The 23,035-nt window shown below is 42.1% G+C and overlaps 1 protein-coding gene across 2 annotated transcripts in view; it reads left to right on the top strand.

Moving 5' to 3' along the window:
• C2H8orf34 (chromosome 2 C8orf34 homolog) overlaps positions 1-22,242 on the top strand; it is a 352,576-nt gene extending 330,334 nt beyond the window's left edge. For both annotated transcript variants that reach the window (XM_043539523.1, XM_043539522.1), the window contains exon 14: positions 21,955-22,242. In XM_043539523.1, the coding sequence (XP_043395458.1) occupies positions 21,955-21,989 (35 nt within the window). In that variant the 3' untranslated portion in view covers positions 21,990-22,242. The remainder of the gene's footprint in view (positions 1-21,954) is intronic.
• Positions 22,243-23,035: the final 793 nt, after the last annotated feature.

Here is a 23,035-nt window from a genome sequence, read left to right as displayed (position 1 = left end):
TCTCAGGTCATTAAACAGTGAATTATCTGTTCACTTCAGAGACATCCCTCCCAATAACAAGAATGAATGCAAATGGGCGGTTGGGTAAATACTTTGTTGTCTTTGGTCATTTAAAATCTACTAAAAAAGAGCGGCTGGGCACTGGGGATCTGAAGGATTCTATGAGTAGTAGAAAGATCGATGGATGGAAACAGCTCTTCTGATGAGTCTCAGCGTCACATAAGAAATACTGTATGCAGATTCACAGATCTACCTCATTTTTATGCCTGAGCACTCTTTCTTAAAAAGATGCTAATGCTGTCCAGCAGTGAGGTTCTGATACAACTGTATAATTAGCTTTTCTTTTCCCATGAAAGAATATATTGCCTCTGATTTGCTTGTCCTTTGTCAGTCTAGATTAGGATTCTGAATCCAATCCTTAAATCTACCCTGAAAATGGCAGGTTAGTAAGTGGCTGTTCTTGGCATTAGCAATGTATTGCTTTTAGCAAACAGAGAAGACTTCATTCTATACAGTAACAGCTCTGGCAAAAGGAAGCCAAGAGCCTCAGAGGGGGCCAGCAGTTTTTGGTTAACAGCGTGAATTTGTTTCTGAGCTTTTTCTTAGTATCACAATGGGCTCTTGCTGTGTACTTCTAATACCTCTGCAATGAAGTCAGGGTATAGTATGCCATCTGTCCAGGAGTCAACATTGCAGGTCAAGCTAATTTAAACTGTCACTTTTCATCTCACTGTGCCTGTATGCATTACATTTAATAGTTTGAGTGAGTGATTGTATCTGTTGACCTCTGTAACAAAGGACAAAGCTCATGTTTATATTTCTTCATTATCTTGAATTGTCAAGGCTATGGATATTTGATCCTGCCATGCAAAATACAGTTAAACCAGTGACTGATATTTCACCTTCATGTTATGAAAACCATACAGTTCTTTTTCTTTTCCATTTTTATAGAAAGATAAGTAAGAAGGGAATAAAACATGTGGTGACTTTCAGTGATTTTAATCTCTGACTGGAAAAGTTTAAATTCCAAAGTCAAGGCTTTTATTTATTTTGCAAACTGAAAATTAAGGGTTTATGGAGTCTGTTCACCTACTGATACACAGAGGTTCTGTGTGATGAACCTTGAGGAAAATTATGCTCATAAATCTTCTGGACGCCAATGGAAGAACAATCCCAAATGATTATATTTTTAAGGTCAGGAATGAACTGACAAGTCTTAGAGCACTTCAGTCTGGTATAAATGAAATGTTCAGAATAGGGGCAGTAGGGAAATAATGAAAAATGTGTGTATTGGTGCAGTATAGATTTTTTTATTTTTTTTTAATAGAGGAGCTGCTTTGGACAGTGGTATTAGCTTTGTCCCTTCAATTCATGTTCCTGCTACTTCTCACCTTGTGAACTGTTGCAACTTCCTTACGCTACTAGATTTCCACCATGTTTTTCTCTTCCCCCAGTGCAAAAGTAGTTAGAAGCATTGGTGACGAGAAAAGTGACCCTCCCACAATCATGTTACTTTTAGGGTGTCTGTAGTTTTTGTTTTTATTCTACAATACTGTGCAAATTCTAAGCTTCTAAATAAGCTCTCTTTATCCATTACAAGGATGCCAGGCAGCCATCACAGGATAAACCTGCTGCTCTTTCACCCTAGGCCCGATCTATAGACATATATTGCACTTGCTTAGTGAAAATTGGTCTAAGAATTGATTTACCTAAACGAGTGCAAATGGCCGTGTAAGATAAGTATTGGTTACACTAGTGCAGCATCTCTTTAGATCAGGCCCTCTAGTCCTGCAGAAAATTGCATGCAGCCAAGCAGCAGCAACAGTCTGATCATCTGCCACGTCCATTCAGGCTCAAACTCTTTGGAGTTACTTAAAATGTGGGCATTAATTAACACAAGAAGTGTTTATTTTCAACAATACTAAAATAAGATTAATGGCCAAAAATCCATGGGCCCAGTTGTACACTAATCATTTATACATAGAAGAGACATGGTGCACACAGATTTCCCCCTTCCCCCACCAGCTGTGTAAAAAGGAGTGTTTGGTGTCCCTGCTACAAAGCTCCCCTTATTTCCCTTAAATCACAACGCAGGAGCTCTCCATGGCTCAAATAATCCATATGTGTGGATGAGCTGGGCAAAGTGTGGATCAGGCAATGCCAGGGGAACATGCACTATTCACTGAGACACCTAGCAAACAGAGGTTGTGTCAACTTCCTGAAGGAGACTTACCCATTCTAGGGGGCCCTCTTAAAGAGGACTTTGGGACAAGTGCTGGTTGTAAAGCCCCTGATAACACCACTGAGAATGGAAGCAATATTGCAGGGGCCCCAGAATTGATACAGTGCGCGGGACCTTCATGTATGTGCCCCTGGTAGAGCCTTGAGATCCAGTAGGTTTTTGCGGACAAGAGCCACTGCTTTCTTCTGGGAGGGAAGAATCCCACTCCCTCACAGGAAGAATGCAGAGCTCTGTATTGCCACACAAAACTACAATATGTTCCATTGTGAATGTTGCAGAGTTGAAAGAATGTTGAATTGCCAGAATTGATTAATGTTCTTACAAAAATTTGGCCATTGTGCATATATGTTATATATTTGTGATGATCCATTTAATAACATAAACACAAACATTGAATTGCTCACAACAAGAAAAAAAGGAATTGAAAACACTCTATGCAATATGTAGCTTTTCGCATGTAATTTCTTTATCTAATAATGACTGTATCAACATACAAATGCAATTAAACACAGCAAGTAAGGGGACAGACCTAGACCATGGATATATAGACAATAGAGTTAGGGCTAGCATCAAAGAGTTATATTATTACAGAAATTTTAGCAAACCCTTCAGTTTTTCCTCTCTTATTGAAATGCTGTTTCTTATCTGAGTTGCTTCTGAACAATATTTCAATTCAGTATATCTTAGCTGTGCTTTATTAATCAAAATGGCACTATAAAGCCTTCCTTGTGGTTATTGAGAGTTAAATATTATATTCTCGGTAAAGGTTACCTGTCCAGAAACTAGATTCATAATTGGAAAGCAGAATTAATGGGATATTAGACCATTGTGAAGGAGAAAATTACGAGAAGCTATAATAATGACTTCATTGGCTATTATAAATCTGGCACAGTTATGATGTAACACAGTGCACTGCCATAGACTTAAATTGCCATTAAATAATTCTAGTAATCCAAAAGCATGGACAAAAGAGATTTAAAATTACAAATGAATTAATACTGATCCAGAGTACCCTGAAATAGGGACTGAATGTAAATTAAATTGTTAGAGTGTAATAGTGACAAATACAGTTGATAAGTACAGACATTTCCATTATCAGTATTTAAGACATGCTATAATGGGTTTGTTTAACCATACGGTATAGGTAATTACTTAGATAGCATGATTTAACCAAATAGGCATCTGCTCATTCCTGTTGAAAGTGCAAAAGTGTCCACATCTCAAAAAACACCAAAGCATGATAATTTGGCACCCTTGTTGTCACACTCATTTACATTCTTTCCTTTACACATAATCCCTCTAGATCAGGGGTGGGCAAACTCTTTGGCCCAAGGGCCACATCTGGATATGGAAATTGTATGATGGGTAATGAATGCTCACAAAATTGGGGGTTGGGGTACGGGAATGGGTTAGGGTTTTGGCTGGGCGCATGGGTTCTGGGATGGGACTGAAGATGAGGGGTTAGCGGTGCAGGAGGGTGCTCAGGGCTGGGACCAAGGGTTTCAGAGGGTGGGTGGGGGATCAGGGCTGGGGTAGGGGCTTAGGGCACGGGGGCGGGGGTCAGGGGTGCAGGCTCTGGGTGGTGCTTACCTCAAGCAGCTCCTGGAAGCAGTGGCATGTTCTTCCTCTGGCTCCCATGTGGAGGCGCGGCCAGCCGGCTCTGGGGGCTGCCCCGTCCATAGGTGCTGTCCCTGCAGCTCCCATTGGCTGCAGTTGCTGGCCAGTGGGAGCTGCGGGGGCAATGTGTGGAGCCCCCTGGCTGCCCCTATACATAGGAGGAGGAGTGGGGCCAAATTAAAATGTTTGTAGGGCCGGATGCAGCACCCGAGCCATAGTTTGCCCACCCCTGATGTACATTAAAGCATCAGTTCAGGATAGTTTTCTTAACTCTACTATCTGTATTTATTCTATCAATTTGACTTCAGTCTCTCGGGCTGTCATACCAACACCTTCTTTGTCTTTGGTCCCCTCTCCCCTTCCTGTTTTAGTCTTTTGTAGTCCCAAAGCAGACGACAAAAATACCAGGAATCAAGTAGGCCAGCACTTTCTGTGGGCACTAAATTCACTTCAAAACTTGTTCTGAAAAGGTGTGTGTGTGTGTGTGTGGGGGGGGAATTATTTATGATTTTGCTCTTAGTGAATATGTTCAAGAGCCATATCTTTGCTGAACGTTTTAGCTGCGCAAAGATATTTCTGCCCTCCAAATGAGTTGTGACGGTGAATTTGGATATCCACTGGACTACTCCTAGGTGCTCCTGAATGAGAGTCACAAACTGACTAAGAGAGGAAGGTCTTGGGGCATGTCTACACATAGAGCACTGCAGCGGTGCAGCTGGTGAAGACGCTCTGTGCCAACGGGAGAGAGTTTTCCCATCAGCACAATAAAACCACCTCTGAGCGGCAGTAGCTACGTTGGCAGGAGAAGCTCTCATACCGACATAACATTGTCCATCCTAGTGTTTATGTTGGTATAACTTTTGTTGCTCGGAGGAGGGGTTTATTTGCACATCCGAGCGATGTAAGTTATGCTGACATAAGCTGTTGTGTAGACATAGCCTTAGTCTGACATATGATTTATTTTCATATTTCTGCCTAAAACTGGTGGATCCAGGTGACTTTTTGGGAAGGGAGGATTGGTCCTTACAGTGCATTGTTCACATGTTAGCTAGTCAAATTTAAATGTGGGAAATGTTTGGGCTTCCTCTGCTTTCAGTGGAAGATTACTCCACACCATAACAAACTACAGTCAGGAAGTTTTCCCTTACATTCAGCCCAAATCTTCCCATTGTGATTTTTCACTATTACTGTCATGGTAGCTTATCTCCATGCATAAAGAACTATAAGAAGATCGTATATATGATGGCTGCCCAGGCTGTCTTCTTGACTACTTGTCCCACTCTAGAGAGGCACACTCTGGTTTCCACGTATCATTATCAATCCCTTCCTATAACTTCCTACTCAACTTGGGGGCTGGCCTGGCCCAAGAGGGAGAAGGCATGTGTCACAACCAGGATGTGAATAGTCTGACTTAGTGGTCAGAGCAGGAGTCAAGCCAGGTCAGACTTCAGAAATTCAGAATCTGAGACAGGGCAAAACCAAGAGTCAGGTATCAGGCAGGGTCAGGTTACTGGAGATCAGTAGGAGCAGGAGCAGGTATTGAAGGGAAAGCAGTCCTAAGCAGGGGGGAATCCAGTTGCATGGACAATTTCCTGTTCCTTTATTTTGGGTTAAATAGAAACTGGGAACCAGTTAGGACCCCCAGTGTTCTCTCAAGAAGAGGCTGAATTCCTCTCTGAGTTCAACTTCTATTCTGACAATTGTTAGCATGTCACTTGGTGGCAGTTTGAAACTCACTAGCTCCCAAGAGCCCTGTGGACCGGGCCTTAAGACCTGGGACACATATGAGGAGGAAAAGGACACTCAAGACCACAAGATCCAAAGAGGTGAGAATCCAAATCACTGAGCACCTTCCTCTAACTCTTTAAGAGGGTAAAGAGTTTCATTAGCTGCCAATCATCTAATGATCCCTCCCCTCTTTCTTCTGCTGTGTCTGCCATCTAGTAGACATCTTGACTCTTTGTAGTGTTATAGAATCACAGAATATATATAGAATATTATTAGAATATTATAGAATCATAGAATATCAGGAGGTCATCTGGTCCAATCCCTTGCTCAAAGCAGGACCAACACCAGCTAAATCAACACATCACTGTATGGATATGTTGACTGTTTGGGTTTTGAAGCAAGTGTCAGTAGACTCTATTGTATGATAACCAAATCGCTTTATTCCCAACCAAAGGCATATTAGGAAGGAAACCTCTCCTAGAACAGTACAGAATTGAGAGTGAATAGCACTCGGAGAAAAACAACTCTCCTAAACATCTTAAACCACTGTCCTTTCTTCATTCTCTGTTGGATAAATAGATAATAGCAAAACAGCTGTTGAGGTGATAACTAACTGCAACAGACACTGTGTGTGTAGGCATTAGTAAATGAGTTTTTTGATGGTACTTGTGCACATCTAATTTCAAGGAAAGCAATTACCACCTCAGTTGTGAAGAAGAGACAATCTGATAGTGGTTCAGAGTCTGGAGGTGGCTGAAAGTGGGCTTTTCTCCTTTTTACCCTTAAAAACAGGTCCTTGGCTTGACTGGGAAACACATCTGAACATCAGTTTTACTCTCTAATGTATGTGTGTCTGCTGAACATCTGTAGAACAGGCGACAAGCCAGTGGCTTGAGAGAGGAGAGCTATTAATGAATGACAGTACAAAGGGTCCACAGTAAATTAAACTAACGTAATTCTTCCTACTACTCTCATTTTAAGTTTCTTTCTTCTCATAGAATCCCTGTAGGGTTTTTCTCCTTCATACCAGGCAGATACTGAATGTCTCAGAAAATATGCTATAGTCATTTGTAGGTAATTAGTTTGGTTGCCAAACTCCTGACCTATTTTTTTTTGAACACTTTATTTCTCAGGTCTACTTCCTAAAATCTGAATATTTTAGGATAAATATCCAGCAAAGAGTAGAATCTGTGCATTAGTTTGCTACTTGGCTATCTATAAGTAGAAATAGTTTGATGAATATTTAGGCCTGTGCAAGGGAAAAGTGTAGTACTACCTAACTAGCTAAATATTTATCAACTTACAATCTGTACGTGATTATTAAAATTACTTTTCAAAGCAGTGGTTAGAAATGTCCCTGTGATGTTTTCATCATAAGAATATGTCTGCTATACATTCATATTGCAATGAATGGTGTGAACAGTTTGTCAGTTGTAACTGCCATTTCACTACTGCTTCCAAGAAGCTCTTTCTCTAATGCTGCAGGAACTTGGGAAACACAATTGCCATGTTAATGGACAATAATCAAGATTATTATCCAAAAAAAGTCCCCAAAACTTTTATATAATAGAATATTCTGAGTAGGAATTTTGAAAATATGCCAATTATAATTTGGTTGCATTCACACTGGGTTTGCATCTTCAGCACCATTAGACTGGCATAACAGCAGCTTCCAATCTGAATGTTAATAATTTAGTTTATTTTAGCTAAGACATCTATTTTTTTAGTGATTCACACTTAGTAATTAGCTTTTGTGGTGTCGATATCTTTATATTACATTGTAATTTTCTTTTAGCTACTTAAACTGAGTCAAAAGATTAAGGCCCAGATAGTTCCCTCCACTTCAGAGAATGCAGGGTGCTCCAGTCAGACAGAGAGTAAGGAGAAGAGTGCTTCATTGTCCCTCTGTAGTTAACTTGAGGATGTGGCTGAGGGGAGAAGAGGTGGAGCCACTGTATGAAGTATTCTCCCCATCTGCAGGCATCTTCACACTTTAATGCTGAAGCTCTAATACTTGCTTCTCCCGTGTAGCCCCCTCCAGGGGGAACAGAGGGTTGTGCTGGAGTAGCATGCCTGGACAATGTCAGAGTGAATCCTGAAGGAGCCATACCATGCTACCGGAGAGTCAAGGAGCAACCTTGTTTCAGAGGTTGACCTTGCAAAGTTTCTAACTAGTCATCAGGCTGAGACATTTTACTGCAAAGAGTGCATGGTCTGCTAAACCCACAGATTCCTTTCTTGGGAATCTATGGATTTAAAAGGTCCCCCTCCAAAATGTTGTAGCCTGATGAACTAGCTGGAAACTTTGTAAGGACAACCTCTCTGAATATCCCTCCCACAGGGATTTCCTTAGAAAGGTACAATTTGACAATACAGTTTCACTAGCAACAGAAAAACCTGAGTGTGTCACTTTGGTTATATAATCTAGCTTTCTTTTGTTTTCATCATAAAAGTTCCGAACCCATGCCATCTTGAAGTTAGGGCTTAGCCACTTTATATAAATATGCTTATTAAACACTTTATGCTGTTAGGATATTAAAATATATTTGCTGTTCATTAATAGAAAGGCTGGACTTTATTATAGAAGAAGAATATTTCTATTATAACAGAAAATGCTATTTGATCTTGGGCTGTGAAATAGGGTATTCTAACCTAAGAGTTTTATCATATCTCCTTTGTTCCATTCTTGTTAGTGTTATGAAAGTCTTGAATACTTGAATAAGACTGAGCCATCTTTTAATTCTTAAACTGGCCTCTATAGAAGGGCTAGACTGTCTTTGATCTATGTAAAAGAGAGGATCCTTAAAGGGAAGACTCCACTTTTGTTTGTCCAAATGTTGCAAGGGGAGTCTCTAGGCTATAGTCAACAATTCAAATTATATTTCTGCTTGTGTCTTAGTGTTGATTTGCATTTAAAAGGGATTTCAATGGAGATATCAGTTCTTTGATGGGATTTATAACAAGAGACAAAGGCTAGTTAATATCTGATCTAATAGGTAAGTCCACAATGATGTAATTTAATTAGTAACCAGTGGTTTGGATGCCGACTGACCGTCATGTTTTCAGACTGCATAGAGCAGTGGTTCTCAAGCTTATTTGATCACGCCTCCCCCCCTTACTTGTGTCTGTAGTAGTTTGACGCCACTCCCTGTGCCACAAAAGAACATATACCAGTAAAATAATCAACGTGCAACTCCCATTAAATATTAAAAACAGTAAGGCATTGATTCAAACAGAGCCAATGGTCCATTGTAATAAGAGCTAAAGCAAAATTGCAATTGTGGTTGGTGCTTACGATTAACTGTGCACACCGCATCATAGCAAATGGATTAACAACAGATGGCAACGACTTTGTATAATGCTATGCAAGCTGAATAGAAATCCATCAAAGTGCACAGCGCCGTATGAGGACCCAATATGTCTGGAGGAATCAACGTTGGTAATTATTCGTTGCTGTGGGTAAAATATGAGCAGAAATTTTTTCCCCCTAAAGCTTCTCATGCTCCCCAGAATACATTCTGTGCCCCGCCCCCCGCGCCCGGAGGGCCCAACCCCCAGTCTGAGAACCTCTGGTGTAGAGGATGTGCCTATTGGAGATGGGAAAAAAATAGACTGCTGAACTGGGTCGGGGAGAGAGAGTGTTTCATAAAAGAATATTATCCCGCAGGTTGGTTGAAAATAACTTGTTTACTGTAAAGTTTGTGAATAAATGTTTCAGCAGATTCCAAGACTTGATCGGGGCCTGACATAAAACAAAGTATAAAGCACTTGCCATTTCCCCCATAAAGTAAAACATAAGGCCAATAAAGTTTAATAATAAAATATAGGATTAAAAGTAGAGTAGGTAAAATGGTAAACAATTGGCCACTCAACATTTACAAAGAGATCCCAACATGTATGCTGAAACTTAAATTATATTCCACTGTAATTATACTACGGAATGTATAATGTTGTGGTCTGAAGGTTTTTTTCATATGACTTTGGGATGGTTGCACTATATGTGAATGGTGAAGCCATGAGTGAACCTTCATGGCTTTCTCAACTCCTGTAGCCCAAACTGCTGCTTCAGACTCCCTTTGCCTCAAGACTATTCTGATTCCTTTAACTGCCACCCCCCACCCTGTGCTCATCACAACTGCCCTTACCTTCCATTTGGCACACCATTAACTCCTCTCTCTTTCCCTGGCCTCCCTCTTATATTATGATGGTGACCTGAATTCTGATTTTTTCCCCTGGCAATCTTGACTCTCCCCCATAGCATTGTCAGCCTTCCATCCCCTCTGGCAATATGAAATGTGGAGAAGGTAGTCTACTTGAACAGTTTTAAGTGGAGTATTGAAACTGTTAACCAGCGAAAGCATTGGCTTTATAACTGACTTCATACCTGTGTTTCTGATACTAATGTGTGATGCTTCATCAGCACACTGACTTTTGCTGTTACCATGTAAGTGTCATAATATCAGGACCTCAGCCTCGGAGACTTGTATGAGATAGTCTTGCTCTTTGTCTAATTGCTCTTACACAACTGGCAGAATGTGGGATCTTTGTGAACCGCAGGAAATGTCTGTCTCTCTGAGCATGCATGCTCTATTGAGAGGCCCTCTTATTTGTCTAGTTACTAGTAAGAGATCATGACAGTATGGATGACCATAATGAAAGCTGTACAATTAGAAGTGAGGTATTTAAGATGACATGAACCTATTTGATGGAGTGTCTCTGATTCTTCTCAGAGAGAAGCTATGGGGGCAGAGTCAGTGTTGCTTAGGTGATACTGATTTTTTTTTGTAATATCTATGGGGTTGGGGGAGGAGAGTGGTTGTTTGTTTTTCAAAGTAGACTCTTAATTTTGAATTTGCATGCACTTACAAGTTTTTCTGAAATGTTCTTTTAAGACTTATTCAAGAAAGTTTGCAACCTTTTTAACTTTTGCTTAACAACTCTTTTTGTCGGGGGAGGGGGGTGGAACACAATTGATGTATCTGCCATGTCTCAGTTTCTCCTCTGTGCCTGTGGAATTTTCATGTTCCACACAACAGGTATTTTAGCTAAAGTCTCTCCTGCTGGGGTTTGATTTATTATTATTAAACAACACTTCACCTTTTATCCAGGCTTCTCAAGTCTTTTCTGGCTCTTTTTTGCCTGGGCTTCACAACATTTCTATTCTGAGGCCTCCTGGTAATCTGGTTCCTGGGCTCCTGTCCCAGCTCTATCTGAGCAGGGCACTCCACCCATTCTCAATCCAAAGCCTGAGCCACTGTCCTACCCCGGGCTGCTGCCATCCTCCTGACAGTCTCTATGAAGAACATCCTCCAAGGTCTTTCCCAGTCTTCAGTCTCTGCCAATTGAGCCAAGACTTTGACTTACATCTGCAACAATAATCATGTGTTCTTCAGTGTCATGGCATGTTCTGTCATGTGCTCTGTCTGGAAACTATACTCCTGAGCTCAGACCTTAAAAGAGCTACAGCCCTGAAACTTAGAGTACATGTCCTGTGGTAATCTAACCCTTAGACAAAGATGGTCAATTCTACAACTGAAAATGGAGGTGATAGGGCTTCAAAGAAGAGTGTCAAAGCTTTTCAAACTTGGATGCCTAAACTTGCACTCCTGAATCTATGTTTAGGCACATAAATTAGAGGCCTGATATTTTTAGCTTTGCTGAGCACTTGTATCTCTCTGTATGGGACAGAGAAAATGGTTTCCTTTAAAAACAATGTAGTGGACTGTGGGTAAGTTGGGAGTTGTCTATAATATTTTTGTGAATCCTCTGCATGCCTCAGTTTCCCTCTATACTTTGCATTGCTACTCAGTGGGTGAAAAAAAGGCTAAAGCTAGTCTTGGAGGAGAGCAACAGACATGAGGTTTTTGTGTGGTGTGGCTGTTCGGGGTGGAATCAATGGGTTATTAAAGGACTGTCTGAAACCAACCCCATATCCATGGAGAATCCAAAAAGACAATAGGAACCCCACTGGTTAGGACATTCATACCTAGCAACCAGCAGCCAAGAGGAAGGCAGGGAAGCGGAGTGCAGGCCCCAGCTTGAGAACAAAGGGGAAAGGCATTAAGTAGCTGGAATAAAGGCTGCCCTTTGGAAAGAGACAGATCTCACCTTGAACTGAGCCAGAGCCAGAAAGGGATTCCATGGCATCTTGGCTGGGTGGATGCTGGTGTCACAACCCAAGGGCCCCCTCCCTTAGGGAGTCCCCTGGGGGGGCAAATCAGCACGATATATTGCTAACACTGTTGCAAGCATTACAAGGCATGTTGGGGAAGGGTTAAAGGTGTGAGCGTGGAGTGGAAGATTCTTTTGCAGGTTGCGAGAGGCCTAAAGGGGCTGTGAAGGAGAAAGGAATGGGTTAACTTGACAGTCCAGGTCTGAAGATAAGACACCGGCTTCCGCCCAAGGTTACAGCACACAAGCGACGCTGGGCTGCCTGCCCAGAAAGACAGGGGCCTGGATTCCCCCTCCTGCCCCCCCGACCAGCCATGAGAAAGGAAGATTCAGCTGTACAAACCTGCAGGGGCTGCAAAACCCAGCGAAACAGTGAAGGCCAGTGAGGGGGTAAGCAACTGCTGTAGTGTCCCTGAACCTGATGTGTTTTGGGAATGCTGAAGAAGCCACTAAGGCCAGTTTGGACTGGTACAACGAGCATGGGGAACAAAGGCCCTGAAGGAAATGCCCTCAAGAGACCCCAGGACTTGAAAACCCTCCAGGGATCTGAGGCAAATCGGAGATCAACAGTGGACCCTGGATGACCTGTGCACAGGGCAGAACTCCCGTCCACCCCTCCCACTCTTCTTACGTTACACCCAGGCTTGGCCAGCTTCACGTAGTGCGGGTGTGAATATGAAAGTGGGTTAGGGCTTGGGGCACTAACTCTTTTTTCCTTCCTTTGAGTGACATGGCTCGGTCTCTGAGGTGTTGAGGCCATATGGCCTACTCCTAAGGTAGAATGGGACCTCTTGGGAGCCTGCCACAAAGCTGGGGTGTAGCACAGATTCTGTGGATCTGTGCTATGACCACACTTATTTTGCACAGCTCTGACTGAAAAGCTTAGTAGCAGTAGAATGCCTCAGATCCCTGGAGGGTTTTTAAGCCCTGAGGTCTCTTGAGGGCATTTTCTTCAGGGCCTTTGTTCCCCATGCTCGTTGTACCAGTCCAAACTGGCCGTAGTGACTCAGATTTATAAGTGGCCTGACACTCTTCTTGTCATGCTGAAATCTTGTGGACTGAATCCTGTAAAATCCATTATTTTGTATATATAATGGTAGTTTGTGGCCATCCTTTTCTACACTTACTAGTTACGAAAAATTCTGCTGGAGCCTTTCTTTACACTGTTCTAAATAGCTTGGCGTTTCGCACTTCTTAGAATGGATGATATTGCAAGAGGCACATTTAACGTCTGTGTGTGTGTGCGCGCGCGCGCGCATACACAATAATCCAGTATCAAAATAAATACAATAGACCTAAATCTCAGATTATTAATATTTTATGCAAGTGAAATTGCTACCACTGTCAACTTCCTTTCTCAGGCCAATTCATTAATTATTGTACTGTAGCTGTCTAACTTGGGCCTCATTCCTGCAATGATATTGGAAACAAATCTTTGCAGAGAGCTCCCCTAAAGCCAATGAGGCTCTGCACGGAAGGATCCACACTGAAGTCAGTAGATTTTTTTTTTTGATGGGGGGTGTTAAAGAATCCAACTATATGTGATTGATGTCTCAGGATCGGGGTCCTAGACTGTAAGCTCATTAGGGCAGGGGCCTCTACTTATTATGTGTCAGTAAAGCCCTAGATGCACATCACCCTATAGATAATAAAAATAATGAATTTCAATCCTTTCTAAAGCGAAAAGAGGATTATATTCAGGCTTCCAAGCTTGAGTTTGATGAGATGTGATGCTAAAATGACAGGGAGTCCAATGTGTGGGTATGTTTTTTCACATTAGCAACTGCTGTCCTAAACCGTATTGTAGTGTGTGATATTAAACAGCTGCCTCATTTTACCCTAAATGTAGGAGTAGTGGATTTTATATCACTTTTAAAATTGTAAGGCATTTTCAAACCTTTGAGAAGAAAGGCACACAAGCTGTAAAATAGTAGCACTGAAAAACTTCATGGTAGTTGGGTTTGATCTGCAATAATTTGCTAATGCAATAAAAAGTTGCTGACATCATATAATGCTTGTTCTTGGCACTTGTATATCACATTATCCAACCACCATTTCCTATTATTTAAATACCAAATCGGTCAAGTCAGTAATTTGAGTCTATCCCCAGCATGTACTGGTGAAATATTATGCGAATAGCTGCCATGATTAATATTTACAACCAGTACCTTTCCAGGAGAAAAAAACCTATACTATATAGATATAGTTGTATAGATGTATAAAAATAAAGGTATCCTGCCAATACATTAACCTACAATGCATATCAAATTATCTGGTGGCTTTGAAAGCTGGATGTGGTAGTATTTCTTGCCCATTTACTTTTGCCACTGTGAGGGAAGAAATAAAAGTTATTTAGGGTCACTAAAAGAATTCTTTGAGAGTTGTTCATCGTTAATAAAATTACACTCAGGAAGTTTAGGATGGATGAAAAAGGGAAAGTTTTATAAACTACGCAGGCATTCTTCCTGTAGGGATTATACACAGGATATACACTGGGATGTAGCACATTAGGGATTGTGGTTTTCGTCTTCATTTTTTGTGTCTTAAATGTGATGATTCATACCATTATAAATGAAAGGCACCTGCACCCAATGGGACACTCACATCCACATTTAATTGAACCATTCATTGCTCTGTGAAAACATGTTCACAATGAACCAAGGAATACAGTTAGTGGTGGGTGTAAACTTTAGTGCAAAGGCTATCCTCATCATGTATGCAGTGTAGTTGTAGCTATGGATATTAGAGAGACAAGGTGGGGGATTTACTGTCCTTTTTTATAGAACCAACTTGTATTAGTCAGAGAGACAAGGGCATTGGATGACGTACACCATATCTTGTGATAGGCAAGTGTAAGATCCATGGATCTCGAAAGGTGTGTTGTGGGGGGTGTTTTCAGGTTTTGCATCTGTTGTTCTGGGAGGATCTGGTGCCGCTTTGAGTTGGTGTGTCCTGGTCTGTGGGGAGCTTGCTTCTGATGATCAGCTTGGAGAGGCTGGGGTTTGTTTAAAGGCCAGAAGTGGAGATTCTGGAAAGATGTCTTTCAGGATGGGTTCCCATTGAGTATGGGTTGTAGTTGTTTGTTGTTACCCTGTATGGGCTCCAGTGTGGGGTGGTAGGTGACAACTAAGGGTGTGCAGTTGTGGGGGTTTCATTTCTGTATACAGTCTGCAACTCACTATCCCCCTCTCTTTATCCTATGACTGCAGAGGTGTTAAAAGGCCACTCTGCCTTGAATGATCCCTTACAATATGTGCTAACTACTTATATTAAATCTGTTCCACCTTGCATTTTGCTGTGATACTGGGAGTACCTTTCCCAGACCTGAAGAAGAGCTCTGTATGGCTCGAAAGCTGCTCCAATAAAAGATGTTACTTCACCCACTGTGTGTCTGTCATTATCCTGGTGCTTCACAGTACCCTTCAAGGCATGTAAGTATTGCTGTAGCCCTTTAACAGGTGGATAAATTGAATTTCTGAGACATTGAGTTGTGACTGTAATTTCCTATGATATTCTTGAAAATCCTTATTTTGAATGCAAATTTTATGTAAATATTGTGGGACTGGATGTAACTTCTCTGGAGGAACACATAGGCAATGTAAACCTTGGAAAATGTGATAAGCTTCAAAGGACTATTTTAAACAATGCCCCAAATAAGAAGGAACTTTTGGGGCAAACAAAATTAAGCGTGTATCCTAGGAAATACCCAAATGCAAATTCCCACCTCCTGACCCAGCCTTTTGAAGCTATGCCCTGAGAAGAGAACCATTGTCTGCTGATTACCTATTCCCAGAATCTGAAGGTCAAAGGTTGAAACTATATAAAGCAGAGACTGACTAATTTATGCGTGTGTTTTATTCTGAACTGAAGCAGTTGTGAACATATAACCACAGAAAAACTCCTTTTATGGGTTTGAAGGACTGATCGCTTACCGGAGCCTTTGTTGGAGTTGGGGTTGATCTCTGGTAAGCTTATTAGCATGTGAGTAGGTTCTTTTCCTGTTTTCATATGTTTTCTCCATAATGCTTTCACCTTAAGAATAAATGTGCTTGCTTAGAAAGAGCTGTGCGGTAACTTGTAATTCTGGGCATTACAACTGTTCATAGCCTCTTAGAAGAAAGGAAAACATTGACACAGGCCTCTTTAGGCAGTCTGGCTTGCTGGGGAACTCACAGTGTAGGCAGAGAACTGTGCAGCTTGGGGGAAAAAACCTGGTCAGGAAGGAGAGAGATGTGATTCTCCACCCAAGAGAGGTGATGGCTGAGGAGCCAGGAGTCTACAGTAGGTGCTCTTAATGGATCATGGAGGGGAAATACAGGTGCAGTTGCCTTGAACTGTGATGTGAGTGCCTCGCTCAAAGGTGCCCAATGAATAAGGCTATATCTACACTGCAGCTGGGGACCATGCTTGCATGTGGCAAGATTAGACACACGCTAGCTCTGTTTGTTACTGTGCTAAAAATAACCATGTAGCAGTGGGAAAAGTGATTAATGACTGAGTTCCTTGCTGCTTAATGCAACCAATAATCTACTGTACATACAACTTAAAGAAATGTATATTAATTTAGTCATTTTTGTTGATGTCCTCAGATAATAGGACCAGTATGATGTGTATAGGGTAAGGTTACTACGGAAAAACTGAGACACAGCCAGGTTATATATCTTGTCTGGGCTGGGCTGGGGCACTGTAAAGTGAAGGCTTAAAGGGACTAGGAATGCAGATCCTTAAGAAGGGGTCCTTCCAAGACACAGTTGAGGCATGTTGATGAGGATGGTTTGAAGAAGTTTATGCTGTTGCTCTCTGTTGTACTTAAGTTTAGTGGCTAACAAGAGAATGTTAGCCTCCAGGGCTGATCATGGGGTACCATTGGACTTGCATATTGAGTAGGAGCGTCTGCAGGTATTTTGTGAGTTCCATTTTAGACATGCAAAACTGAAAATGTGGCCCTTTAAAGTCAGGCTGTTGTGTTTTTTTGTTTTTTGTACCAAAGCTAATGCATAAACCTCTGGACAGAGCGGAGGGTAGGGGAAAAGGATTAGAATGAAAGTTCTGGCATAGTCTAAATGATATGTGCATTAGAGAGTGCTGTTCTTCGGCCATTCTTTTTCAGCTTGTATAAATGAGTAGTATTTCCTGTCTTGTTGCTCCTTATGCAGTAAAAAGTATCCATAGATGTACTATTAGAGTGAAGAGAGAACTCTGAAAAACATTCTGGTTCCTTGAGATCTATTCTTCTATATTCACCTCACATAACACCTTCTCATTACAAACGTTGTTCAAGTGAAACCAGTCTGGTAGTGAGTCTCCTCTAAATAAACTTTCTTTTAGACTCTTGGTCTTAAAGTCTATTCGCTGTCTCTCTATTTGCTTTCCTCTTTTGTGTGCAACTAAGATTTATGAAGGGCTGCCGTTACGGTGCTGTGTGTCGTCTTACATCAGCGTCTTTATACTCAAGTCCTTGGAGCACAGAATTTAGAGTGGCCATAAAATACCTTTCAAATGTTCTGAATCTGATACAGACAACCAACAGAATAAATGGGTAGTTCCATTAACCTCTACATGGAACTACAGCTCCTGACTAATTGAAATTAGAGTGGGGGCCAAACCAACCCCCCTATTCCAAAATCTCAGAACTTGGAGGAAATTCTTGACATAGTATCTTGTTACTCCTATCTGTTCTGGGTCAAGCCAATTCTGGATTTGAGCAACACTGATCTCCAAGGATGTTCAAATATGGCTCCAAAATTTGTGGCTCATGCCATTCTCTAATTAAAATATGAAAATCTAAGTAGGCATTTCCTCTGTATGAATTAGTAGTTTGACATTTTTTAGTCAGCAGCCTTGTCATAACTGGGTTTTTCTAGTCCTTCCAATTAAGATGCTTGATTTTTTTTGTCTTTCTACCTTGGCTCCCTGTTTTGGCATGAGATTCATTTCGGAATTTGATAGGGAAAGCTTCCATATGAGGCTCTTCTATTCAGTCTGCTATGCGTCTTGTATGGAAAGGACAGCATACAAAGAAGGAACAGGACCTTTTTTAGATGGCTTCCCTTGAGAAGTGAACAGCCTTGTCACCCAGAATAACTTGAGTTTACTCTATGTACCCACAGCCACCCAAAAAGCAACTTTTAGGGGACCAAACTGGAAGAATGTGAACCATTGGAACCAATGCGCAAAAATACAGCAAGTTTCTACAAAATGTGAAAAAGTGAAATTCAGACTTTGGACTGCTTCAGCTGTAATCCAAGAGTGTATCTCTCCTGAGAGCCACATTTCTTATTGTTATAGCACATTGGATTAGATTTTAATTGATCTCTTGTTCTTTCTTTCCTGGGAGAATGAAGGCTTTGAAGATGAATACTTGCTCATAAACTAAATGGTTTCAGCTGTTGCCACTGCACATAATTTCTAAGAAGATTTTTGTCAGTTGTTTAGGGATATCTCTGTTTTTATGGAGAAGGAAGGCTGTATGTTAACCCAGGTGACTGCAACAAATGTGGGATATTGGGGAAAAGTCACTATCCAATAAATGTTTTCAATCTAAAGCAAATGGAGACAGATGCAGTGTGTGCTTTTTTTTAGGTGCTTGAGGGAAGGAAGAAGTGAAGGCCATAACTGAAAACACCCACAAATTAGATGCCAAAATTATTTCAGGGAAGTCCTGTGGGCATGTTATTCAAGAGGTTGGACTCAGTGATCACTGGCCTTAAAATGTGTGTGTGTGTCTATACCCCTAGAATGTCTGGAGAAAGATGTGTGTATGTAAGGGAAATGTGAGTAAGGGTTGTCTAACCAGGCCAACATAGGTGCACTTTTGTGCTATGTCCGTATGCAATATCTTTCATGGAATGGCATGTCCAGCGTTCTCCTTTCCTTTCCTCTGAACCCGGAGAAAAGTGACATGCTGCTTTATGGTACTGACAGATTCTCTCATCTTGTAGTGTATAATCAAAGCAGTGTGAAATAATCAGATTATAACCACTTTATATAGAAATATACTCAATGAAAATCAAAACTATATGGTGAGGAGTAAGTATGGGCTTGGGCTAGGGATTCAGGAAGTATTGCTCGGGCATGTAGGAAAGATATCAGGAGGGCCAAATCGCACCTGGAGCTGCAGCTAGCAAGAGATGTCAAGAGTAACAAGAAGGGTTTCTTCAGGTATGTTGGCAACAAGAAGAAAGCCAAGGAAAGTGTGGGCCCCTTACTGAATGAGGGAGGCAACCTAGTGACAGAGGATGTGGAAAAAGCTAATGTACTCAATGCTTTTTTTGCCTCTGTTTTCACTAACAAGGTCAGCTCCCAGACTGCTGCGCTGGGCATCACAAAATGGGGAAGAGATGGCCAGCCCTCTGTAGAGATAGAGGTGGTTAGGGACTATTTAGAAAAGCTGGACGTGCACAAGTCCATGGGGCCGGACGAATTGCATCCGAGAGTGCTGAAGGAATTGGCGGCTGTGATTGCAGAGCCCTTGGCCATTATCTTTGAAAACTCGTGGCGAACGGGGGAAGTCCCGGATGACTGGAAAAAGGCTAATGTAGTGCCCATCTTTAAAAAAGGGAAGAAGGAGGATCCTGGGAACTACAGGCCAGTCAGCCTCACCTCAGTCCCTGGAAAAATCATGGAGCAGGTCCTCAAAGAATCAATCCTGAAGCACTTAGAGGAGAGGAAAGTGATCAGGAACAGTCAGCATGGATTCACCAAGGGAAGGTCATGCCTGACTAATCTAATCGCCTTTTATGATGAGATTACTGGTTCTGTGGATGAAGGGAAAGCAGTGGATGTATTGTTTCTTGACTTTAGCAAAGCTTTTGACACGGTCTCCCACAGCATTCTTGTCAGCAAGTTAAGGAAGTATGGGCTGGATGAATGCACTATAAGGTGGGTAGAAAGCTGGCTAGATTGTCGGGCTCAACGGGTAGTGATCAATGGCTCCATGTCTAGTTGGCAGCCGGTGTCAAGTGGAGTGCCCCAGGGGTCGGTCCTGGGGCCGGTTTTGTTCAATATCTTCATAAATGATCTGGAGGATGGTGTGGATTGCACTCTCAGCAAATTTGCGGATGATACTAAACTGGGAGGAGTGGTAGATACGCTGGAGGGGAGGGATAGGATACAGAAGGACCTAGACAAATTGGAGGATTGGGCCAAAAGAAATCTGATGAGGTTCAATAAGGATAAGTGCAGGGTCCTGCACTTAGGACGGAAGAACCCAATGCACCGCTACAGACTAGGGACCGAATGGCTAGGCAGCAGTTCTGCGGAAAAGGACCTAGGGGTGACAGTGGATGAGAAGCTGGATATGAGTCAGCAGTGTGCCCTTGTTGCCAAGAAGGCCAATGGCATTTTGGGATGTATAAGTAGGGGCATAGCGAGCAGATCGAGGGACGTGATCGTTCCCCTCTATTCGACACTGGTGAGGCCTCATCTGGAGTACTGTGTCCAGTTTTGGGCCCCACACTACAAGAAGGATGTGGATAAATTGGAAAGAGTCCAGCGAAGGGCAACAAAAATGATTAGGGGTCTAGAGCACATGACTTATGAGGAGAGGCTGAGGGAGCTGGGATTGTTTAGTCTGCAGAAGAGAAGAATGAGGGGGGATTTGATAGCTGCTTTCAACTACCTGAAAGGGGGTTCCAAAGAGGATGGCTCTAGACTGTTCTCAATGGTAGCAGATGACAGAACGAGGAGTAATGGTCTCAAGTTGCAATGGGGGAGGTTTAGATTGGATATTAGGAAAAACTTTTTCACTAAGAGGGTGGTGAAACACTGGAATGCGTTACCTAGGGAGGTGGTAGAATCTCCTTCCTTACAGGTTTTTAAGGTCAGGCTTGACAAAGCCCTGGCTGGGATGATTTAACTGGGACTTGGTCCTGCTTTGAGCAGGGGGTTGGACTAGATGACCTTCTGGGGTCCCTTCCAACCCTGATATTCTATGATTCTATGATTCTATGATTCTAAGTCCTACCACAACTTCACCTTCCTGCCACAATTTCCTTAGCGATAAACTAGAGACAATAACACTTCGTACCTAGCTTTCAGGGATACAGGAATTAACTGGGTAAAGTTGATGCAGTTCTTTGAATGTTCAGAGGTAGGTGTTTTTATAATTGGTTACCACTAATCCTTGTGGTGAAGCATGCACAAAAATAGAGAATAAAATATCTTGGGTATGAGAGATGTACACACTTTCACTATATGCACTACTGTGGAGAAAATACAAAGGCTGAATCCTCTCTTCTGTTCCAGCTGCTTTGCACCTATGAGAGCAAAAAGCCAGTAGAAAACTGTCTTAAGCAGCCATTTGAGGATTCCTCTTGCCTAGGGGAATACTGAAGAGGTGCAAAAATGGCTCTTACACCCCCCACCCCATGCCGCAATAAGAAGGGCATGATCCCTGGTTGCTGGAACAGTCCTTTGGCATCATGGGCAGTGGAGCATATACTAGAACAGCCTTTGGGTTTCTCTAATTTATACTGTGGTTATGGTGGGCCCCTTGCCAGCCCCAGGATCAGGGGAATGTAAAAGTGACTTAATCATCTTTGTTCTTTGCAGTCCCATAGCATGTAAAGCTCAATTGGATCAGAGAATATGGTCCTCGGTTTCTAATGAGATGACACAAGACAAGACTGCAGGCAGGATCAAATTTAATCTGATTTAAAAGATCCTTTAACACTACATATAATATATTTTACTATTGTTTAAAAAATTGCATATGTAGTATAGACAGAGCTAGGAGCATTGCCTACAGGTAGGATTGCCCAGCACTTCCAATTATAAAACCTGTTTTCAGTTGGTTGTAATTTTACTACATTTACTACATTTTAACCATTTGGGCTAAAAGCATTTCCATGCTGGGTGTCTGCCGTGGGTTGAATTTTCTTGAAAAGTTCCAGCTAAATAGGTACAGCTGTTTCTGAGAACAGGATTAGGGAATATGTGTTGTTTTGCCTATGTTGGCTTTCTGACAACCATTTTGTGGATAAGATCTAGTATCTCCAGACTTTGAAGAAAAGGTTTGAAATTTGGAGGTGTTGGCCTTTGTGTGCTGTTCCTCTGAAAAAAACACCCAAACCAAATGACAAGCCTTTGAAAAACCTACATTTACATGGCCAGCAGGGACATGTTAAAGTTTGGCAGCTAAATTTTTTGAAAATTCCTCCTGTACTGAATATGCCTCCATCCTCTCTCACACCTAGGGCTTCAGGACTTTCCCTGCAACTGCTGCTCCTAGCTGCTGTGGACCAATGTGGCATCAGGCGCCTGAACTGACAATGGGGAGACTGGCTCTCCTGTGCTTTTGTTGCTTTCCCTGCTGACACTCAAGCATCATGGCGGAGAAAGCAGACTGACTGAAATGCTGAGGGGACAAAGAAGCCATAATTGATGTGGAGGAGTGGGAGAGTGACAGAGGGAGTATATTGGGACAAGGAGCCTGAAAGGTGTGGAGACGAGGATTGTGAGCCACTGAGGGGATGGGGATGCAGAGATGAGACAAGGAGCTGGGGGTGGGAAGATGGGACCTGCATGGACAAGAAAATGGGACAAGAAAGCAGGGGGAGACACTTGGGCTGGGTGGAGGTAAAACTGGAACTCATGTGGGGAGTCTAGAAGGGGAGAATGGCAATGTCTGGGAAGATAGATTGGGACTTGGATGAGGAGCCTGAGGAAGGTGGAGATGGGACTGTGATGAGGAGCTGGGGTGGAGGGGAAGAGACAGGCGTTGGACAAGGATAGGGGAAGACAGATTCTGCCATATCAAAGAAATCATTCCCCAGTAGAAATGGTGCAAAATTGTGGGCCACTGTTGCAACAGTCAGTTCAGCCTGCAAATTACCAATGTGACGATATAGACATGAACTGTGACCGTCTAGATCATTGTTGCAACCAAGGTCCTATATTTGCACCAAGTCTTGTACAAATAAGGTCAAGTTAGATGTCTGTAGAAAGGTTGTAATTTGATGGTTATGATTATGCCGTCTGTATGCATGTATCATTTTTGTATTTGAAGTTATGAATATAGGCTATGTCCTTGTATCTCAATGTGTTTTATTCTAAGCAGCCTCAGTGAAGCATTTGGTCAGCTTCTTGAGAAAGGACTATTCTCAATAAGTGCCCAATCAAGAAACACTTAACTGACAATGGACTTTGGGAGATGCGAATCCACATCTGAGCTTTCCTGGGAACGTTCAAACTAACATGTAAACAATGGCGTCGGACGGCAAAAAGCTGAATCATTCATGGATGTGTGACTTGCCCAGGTGGCTATAAACTCCATCT

The sequence above is a fragment of the Chelonia mydas genome, chromosome 2, assembly GCF_015237465.2.
Source record: "Chelonia mydas isolate rCheMyd1 chromosome 2, rCheMyd1.pri.v2, whole genome shotgun sequence".
Taxonomy (NCBI): Eukaryota; Metazoa; Chordata; order Testudines; family Cheloniidae; genus Chelonia; species Chelonia mydas.
The sequence above is the reverse complement of the archived record's forward strand: the minus strand, read 5'-3'. Positions and strand labels throughout refer to the sequence as shown.